Below are 8,472 nucleotides of genomic sequence, written 5' to 3'. Positions count from 1 at the left end.
GATTTTTTTCACTATTTTACCACATTAACTAGTTGTACAAGTCATAAGAATGTATCCAACAGGTTTTAGAAAAGTCCAAGAAGTTATTTAACATGTTTTGGATTGTCCAATGACTTATTTGTTTCAAAAAATTATCCAATGAGTTATTCAACATGTTTTAAATTGTCTAAGGACTTATTTGTTCCAAAAAATTGTCCAATGAGTTATTTAACATGTTTTAAATTGTCCAATGACTTATTTGTTCCAAAAAATTGTCCAATGAGTTATTTAACATGTTTTGGAATGTCCAATGACTTATTTGTTCCAAAAAATTGTCCAATGACTTAATCATTCCAAACACTAAAATCCATTGGGTTTTTAAAATTTTTCCCTCCTTCAATTCCCTTTTTGATATATTTATAAGGTGTTTTTTCCCAAAATCACTCTAACCTCTAAGCGAAGGAGGCTCACGTAACATAAATTCGACATATATAGGAATAGTCAACGGTCGTATAGTAGATATACCCCGTTATCGCTGCAAACCCCCCATTTTCGAAGCATCTATGATAACACCTTAATCACCTATATCGAAAATAAAAACATATCAATGGTAATGAAATATAAATTTTATAATTAAAAAAAAACATTATCCAACATTCAAATATTATACCCTTTTTTACAAATATTGATGCATGCAGAGAAACTTGATTCCCGTCATGCTGTTCACTCAAACACAATATCTAAAATACCCTTTTACCTCTTGCTGTACCTCTTCAAATGTCAACGCTATCGAAAGGAACTGCTCCTATTTATTGATCGAAAAAGGACAAAAACGTCATTTACATACAAACTGCTCTATGTACTCACTTTTGGCACTTGAAATCAACAAGTTATTAAGGGCTTCCAAGACCATATCCGAGAAAACCAAGCAGAATCTCCTAGTTTCATATCATTGCCTTCATTTTCCATGGTCTTTTCGCCCTCCCTCGCCTTCATAACTTCTTCGGGAACATTGAGAGGTGATCTCGGACCCACTTCTGATTGAGCAGCTACCAGCTGGTTCAACATTACCAAAACCTCACTCATCTTTGGCCTTGATTTAGGGTCTCTAGACAAGCATTTGTTTGCGATCAACGACAACTTCATTGCAGATCTCAGTGAGTATTGACCTTCGAGTCTATTATCGACTATGAGAGGAAAATTTTTGTCATCTAGGTAGGGTCTCACCCATTCTAGAAGTTTCTGCTCACCCGTGGGCCGGTTTCGGTCCAGGGGACGCCTACCTGTGATGAGTTCATAAAGAAACACCCCATAGCTCCATACGTCGTTCTTGGATGTGAGACGACCTGTCTGGATATACTCTGGAGCTGAATACCCCATCGTTCCTACCACCTGATGACATTATGTCTCGAAAATTTAGAAACTTTCAGATGAAAGGTTAAAGTTATGGTTAGATTATGATAGCTTACCGCTGTTGTCACATGGGTCAATCCTTCTTTAGGACCTAACCGAGCCAATCCAAAATCTGAAAGCTTAGCATTCCATTGATCGTCTAGAAGAATATTTGAAGATTTGAAATCTCTGAAGATAATCTATAGAAACATCAAACACAACAAAATTAGAGACTTGTATGCTAGGAATTCATGGTTTTCCAAAACCAGAAAATACCTGGAAGTCCATTCCTTCATGTAGGTATGCCAAGCCACGAGCAGTGTCTTGAGCTACTTTCAATCTCATTGCCCACGTCATCACTGTTCCGGATCTATTAGATAAATGATATTCCACACATCTATTAGGCATATATTCGTAGACTAGAAGCCGTTGGATTCCTTTTTCATGATCTTCTGCGCAGTAGCCAACTAATTTAACAAGATTTGGATGCTGAACAATCCCAAGAACATTCACCTCCGTCACCCACTCCTTGTGCCCCTGTTCGAACACAGAACCAAGACTATGAGCAGGTAATTCATACCCGTAAAAAGATTCGAACCAAAGTTTGTTATTGAGAATTGCATGAAGAACTCGACAAATGGAATACAAGATAGATGAATTTGCCTGAAATCCTCTTTTGCCAAGCTGCTTTACAGCCACATCGATATCTTTAGCAGAATCTCGAAGATTCTTAACCGTGCCACTGTAGACAGAACCGAACCCACCTTCTCCAAGCTTTGCAGACAGGCTAAAGTTCTTTGTAGCAGACTTGAGCTCAGAAAATTTGAACTCTCTAAGATTACTTGACCTTTTTGAGAAACTAGGATGCTTGAACTTTCTTAATTTTGTGCTTGGATCAGGGACCTTCGGGAAACTTGACTCTGGTCCAGACACAAAACGATCTGTGGATTCAGAAGTGAAAGACTGGATCGAACTTGATTTTGTTGGACTTATTGGTGCTTCGTCCTTGTCTTCACAATAAGAAAACTGAAAGCACATCATGGTGTCTGAAGATTTATTGTGTCAGGCTGTGAAAATCGAAATCAAACTTTAATTAGAAAAACTAATAAAGTAATATTCTTTATTAGATTACTAATTAAAAGATAGAGGGAATAAATTAATTAGTAGCATATGATGTTTATTGATCTAGAGAAGACATATGGGATGATCTAGAGAAGACATATGGGATGATCTAGAGAAGACATATGGGAAGGTGCTGAGAATTCAGCCCGCCCTTCTTAATTTCAGTTATGAATGAGCTCATTAAGGGCATATAAGAAGATTCAATATATTCTCAAGAAGGTATATAGATTATAGACCATATCCCACGAGTGAATTGAAGGCCAGATCTACATTGGATCTTTACTTCTCTTTGATGATATTGAGTAAATTAATGAACCACGGAATGTATTTACACGAAGTTGGAGGAATATTGGAGATCAACCTTGGAATGAAAAGGTTTCAGATTAAACCAAACTAAAACGCGCCAATAAAGGAATTGAAAATTGGCGATGAACATGTCTGCATCAGAAATTAGGAAAGATTTCTTTCGCTATTTGTAATAAATACTCTGCATCACAAAAACTTGGAGACTACAATCAGCTTCACCAATATCTTGTGATAGTTGCTAATGTGCACATTAGGTAAATCTTGCAAAGAAATATTTCCAAGACAGGCATCGCATTTTTATTAGACAACTCAAAATGCATATTTTTGGGATGGAAAGAACATTTTATAATAATCGAGAGATTGACCATGATTGTACTCATAAACTACGATAAGGGTGAATGCAGTGACAAGAAGAATCGTACGTCTTCTGGACCAAACGATTGCAGTGAAGTTGGACTTTCAATTTCATATAATTTGGACCTGATGGTAGGCCACCAAAAGACATCATGTGCAACAGAAGAGTATAGCATAATATGAAGGATATGTCACCACACAATGAGGGATAAGATTATGAATTTAACTTTTTGAAGAATTTTGGGGTTCAGATTTGTGATCATCTCTATATCATAAATATTGAGATGCACCAGTGACCCTAAGAAGACTCGAATTGACAACCGACAGATACAATGAGCAATTTTGTCCTCAGCTATATAGAGGGCTAGATGCTAACATTACCTGTAGTCATAGATTTACCAAGATCACATACCCATATCACTAAAACACCCTATCCTGTTGTATGATTCTCAATTTTCCTCTTACATGGTTGAAAAATAATTAAGGGTTTTTATATTTCATGAATTTTTAACAAACTAGTTCCTTGCTCAATTACTTGAAATCATTCTAATAACAACTCATTTTCTATAAAATACATTACTTAATTACAAGCAAATTGGAATATGCAGCTTCACCCTTCTTTGGTACATCCCTAGATTGTACATAATAACAGGATAGAATCAGTAGTTTACACAATCCTACATCACATAAATTCAGAGTTTTGCACACAAGATGAACAACTCGATTTAATCAATCACAAAATTATAAATCCCAAGTAAAAACCTGAAAACCCAAAGGAAAAAAAAACACCCGAATCGATTGAGTTAATCACAAAACTATGAACCCTAAGTCAAGAAGTCAGAAATGGAGTTTACCTTTAATCAGCTGAAAATCAATCTGATTGCAAAAGAGAGCAGCCCAAATCGGTTACTGTAAGAAGATGAAAAAGTGAGATGCAAAAGGGGAAATAGATGGCATGGAAGTCTTGACCTGACCATTATAAAGAGAGAGTACAAAACCCCCGCAACGACTAAATTTTGTTTGTATTCTAACGTTGGAATATTGGTTTGAATTGCATATTTTTATTAAATATCCAATTTTTATATAAATTATTGTAACTCTTTTATTCTTTGGCCTGTTATTCTTGAAATAAATAAATATATATATATATATATATATCTTATATATATATATATATATATATATATNAAATAAATATATATATATATATATATATCTTATATATATATATATATATATATATATATCTTGAATAGTTTATATATTGAGATGAACGGGGTAAGATGAATCAATCATCCAACGATTAACATTTATTAATAATTGTAAATATTCGTTATTGGTAGTGAATGATAATAAAGAAGACATGTTGACATTTGTTTTTAAAGTCATATTGCATTGTATTATGATAAATAGTAATAATGATTTAAAAGAATTGGTGTTACGGATAAGTTAATGGCAATTTGACAAGAAAATAATGATAACAATGTTCACCAAGAAAAGTGAATTTTTGGTGTTCTGATTACCATATAAAAATTCAATATATTTTTAACGAAGCTCAACTAAGTATATTTATGAAAGGTTGGTTGGATAATATTGTTTATTTAATAACTAAAAAGTTTAAAATTAAATAATAGCCAGGTGACTCTAAGATACATATTATATGTTCATATGTACAAATATAACAACCTAACTTTAGGACCTAGTTTCAAAGTGGGGTTCACATGAGGGAATATGTTTTCATTATTTGAAAAATCCTAGTCCAACAACTAACAGACGAGAGAAGAGGGTTTTGATGATTGAAAGAACCATGAAATCAGATCAGGATTACACATTCCATAATTTGATCATTATCAACAAATTCATCACACCAAAACCTTCTAGATTTAATTTAATCATAATTAGATCATTTATTGATTCTTTAGTGCCCATAATGTCCTAGCAACATTTGGTAATGGAGTTAAGACTTAAGACTAAGGTTGAAATGTTGTTAATTTGATGAAAAAACACCTAATACGTGTTGTGACGAATAGAGATCAAAGATTCAATTTTGATACATAATATGATGTTTAAATCGATGTATGTGTTTGTGTTACAAGTATTTGTAAGCAAAAGTGATGAAGAAAAACTGATAAAAACAAGCTAGAATGACTTATAAAAAGACGTTGCACATTGATCATTTTTGGTACAATACAAACGGCTTGCAAAGTTGCATAGCCAATGCCCAAACGCACAAATATGAAGTTGGGAAGTTGTCAAGATGTCTCATAGGTTAGGCAATGCAATTTCAACTTGCGTGGAAGTCACTAAACCCGACAACTTTAAAAAAAGACTTCAAGAAGTACCACAAAATCATATAGACCCTTAAAAATTAATTGAAAAACTATATTTTTCATAAGAATAAGGGAAGATGTGTGACAATGTATGTATTTATCGCTACTATAAATAAAAAAATCAAGTACCGAATATATAGAAGTGTATATCTTAAAATAAAATAAAAAATACAAAAGAAATGAAATACATCATTTAAAACATAATCTAAAATACAACTTCCAAAGTTTGTACACATAAATGCATTTTAATGAAATGTAAATTGTTTCGATTCTAAACCTATCTTAAAAGGTTAATTTTGATGTTTATGACAAGACATCTCAACCAAGATAGTTTAATAATTTTATTTCAAGGAAAGTTTTTGTTTATAAGACCATAACACATTTACTTTTATTTGTTCACAAAGGTATAATATGTTTCATAATTACATCAAAAACACAGTTTATTCCTCAATTATAATAAATACATAATACATTCTTCAAAATAATTGTATTTTTGAAAATAAATTTCCAAAAATGAGAAATGTAAGAAAGTACATCCCAATTAAATACAATTTGCTCCTTTTTATTATTAACTCGCTTTAATATATAAAATCATATAATGTTATGGATGGTAACATAAGTTTGTGGTTGGAAAATTACCCCCAAACTTCTAAGACTTAGATAGGCCTGTAAAACAAATATATTAAAAAAGATAATCCATTGTATATTAATATGATTCCGTAGCCATATTAATTAATTGTCAAACTTTAAAAATTATGTAAAATGGTTATCAGGTAAAGGGAGTTTCAAATACAAATCACTGAATTTTTATAAATCAATCATGATTGTGACGAATATCTGGTTACATAATTTTTTATTGTTTTTTAATCTAAAACAAAGATCATAACAAATGAATTATATCACATTCCATAATTATCTTAATTGTTTGTTAATATAAGTGATTTTTTTTAACGATACACATCTTTTTTACTTTCTCATGTTTTTTATTTAAATATCTCTCTCTCTCTCTCTCTCTCTATATATATATATATATATATATATATATATAAATTTTAGAACGACGTTTGTTTTGAATGTTAATTACACATAACAATTACATAAGCAATTAATTAGATCTCAAATAATATATATTAAAGTGTAAATATTGTTGAAACATCTAGATATGGAATTAATTCAACTTTCTTGGGCGCACATAACATCATCTTATTCCCATTTGATCAATCATGGAATTTGTTTTGGATTTTTCACTTTGATTAATTAAATATTTCGCCATTTCTTAAATATACAATTCAAATTTCACATCTTTTTTAATACCAAAAAAAAAAAAAAAAAAAAAAAACCAACACTTCTTTTTTCTTATATCATGGTATTGATTTTATAGTTTATAGTAATTTATTTAAAAATACGAACATGTATAAATACCGTTAATACGAAAAGCATGTATCTTGTAACACTCTCATGGGCACTACAATTTGTAAATATAGTAATTTTAATTAAACAAAAAAAATACCAAGTATGAAATTTCATTAAGTACCTTATAATTACAAAGTTGTCATCGCAAGAAATGTCATACTTTAAAAAGTTATCACGTTCTGAAAAACAATCACTATGTTTAAAAGTTGTTCATCGTAAAATAAATTACGTTGTAAAAGTTGGTGTCAACGGTGGATTATAAATTTTCTTTGAGCGGTCAGGCATATAGAACAATTGTGGTCACTGAATTTATCAGGGTTGGTTTCTTGTAAATGATGTGAGTTGAGCTCAAGTACTGATATATTCGACCCAAACTCAAAAGTCCTTTCTCAAGCTCAAACTCGATTTGAAAACTCACGAGTAATTAAAAAGTAAGTTGGACTTGAGAGTCATTTCTCAGCATCGATCGATTACCTGATTGCAGGAGTGTCTGATGAGAAGCAGTAGAAATCGATTAGCACACTTGAGAAATCGATCTTGGCGTGTCTGATTGTGGGGGGAGGCATGTCTTCAGTAGAAAAAATCGATCAATTCCAGATTTAGGAGAAATTGATCGATTGAGGAGAAATCAATTAGCACACTTGAGAAGATCATCAATTTTAGAACGGCATGAAAGAGGCAATTGATGAGAGGCATGAAAGAGAGTCGCACGTATCAGGGGTGAGGGTATAATGGTACATTAGGTCTTGTTCCATGCATGTTCCACATTTGTCCAAGTTAGTTCCGATCAGTTCCACATAAGGACATGCCAAACATGGGATAAGTGTGTTCTGTCATGTCTTGTCCCACTCTGTTATGCGTACCAAATGCACCTTTTAAATTTATAAAACTAAAAAGATACGCCTCAAACTTCATCATCAAAAGGATAAAGTTACAAACTACATTCACCTTCCTCTCTTTTATAACATTTCTTCACCCTTTTTTTACTATCGTTTTCTCAAAGTGGGACAACTTCATTAACACTTCTATAGTTTTTTTTGTCTTCTTTTAATTATGATTTTAGTAAAAAAATAATTGATTAAGTTTTATAGTTAAAAATGTATAATTTTTGTTCAAATATATAAAATATACGATATTTTTAATATCTTATATTTTACAAATTATATCATAAAATTGATTATATTTAAAATTAATTATATATAAAAATATCGAGTATCTCACGAGTTTTTTGAGTCGAGTATTGGGTAGCTCGACTCGACTAGTTAATATGCCTTGTCGAGCTCGAGTTCGAGCCAAACTTATTCGAGTCGAGTATTGACCAAGTCGATATCGAGTAGCTCGCGAGTTGTCTCGATTTAGAGGTTCACTACATGCTTGGAATTCTCCTAAAATGTCATTTTCATCCCTTATGATCATTGATCAGCATGGTATAGTTATACACTCAAGTAATTAATTAACACTTGGATTTTACTGTGTGTTTATTTACATAATTAACATATGAATCATAAAAGTTCTAATTGCTTGTATTGAACTTTTTATATATATATATATATATATATATATATATATATATATA

The 8,472-nt window shown here is 31.5% G+C and overlaps 1 protein-coding gene across 2 annotated transcripts; it reads right to left on the bottom strand.

Moving 5' to 3' along the window:
* Nucleotides 1-766: 766 nt before the first annotated feature.
* LOC112512705 (serine/threonine-protein kinase PCRK1-like) lies at nucleotides 767-4,088 on the bottom strand. 2 transcript variants are annotated; one of them, XM_025118811.1, is made up of 5 exons: nucleotides 4,008-4,088; nucleotides 2,035-2,438; nucleotides 1,648-1,908; nucleotides 1,449-1,571; nucleotides 767-1,371 (listed from the first exon to the last, which is right to left on the bottom strand). In XM_025118811.1, exons 2-5 carry the CDS (start codon nucleotides 2,410-2,412, stop codon nucleotides 862-864), a joined length of 1,272 nt encoding a protein of 423 aa, XP_024974579.1. In that variant the 5' UTR covers nucleotides 2,413-2,438; nucleotides 4,008-4,088; the 3' UTR covers nucleotides 767-861. The 2 variants fall into 2 exon arrangements, with proteins under 2 accessions (XP_024974579.1, XP_024974586.1); XM_025118818.1 differs by having other exon boundaries at nucleotides 2,035-2,417; nucleotides 4,008-4,068.
* Nucleotides 4,089-8,472: the final 4,384 nt, after the last annotated feature.

Source organism: Cynara cardunculus (assembly GCF_001531365.2).
Source record: "Cynara cardunculus var. scolymus isolate 2C chromosome LG 1, CcrdV1, whole genome shotgun sequence".
Classification (NCBI taxonomy): domain Eukaryota; kingdom Viridiplantae; phylum Streptophyta; class Magnoliopsida; order Asterales; family Asteraceae; genus Cynara; species Cynara cardunculus.
Note: the sequence above shows the minus strand (reverse complement) of the source record. Positions and strands in the feature narration are given on the sequence as shown.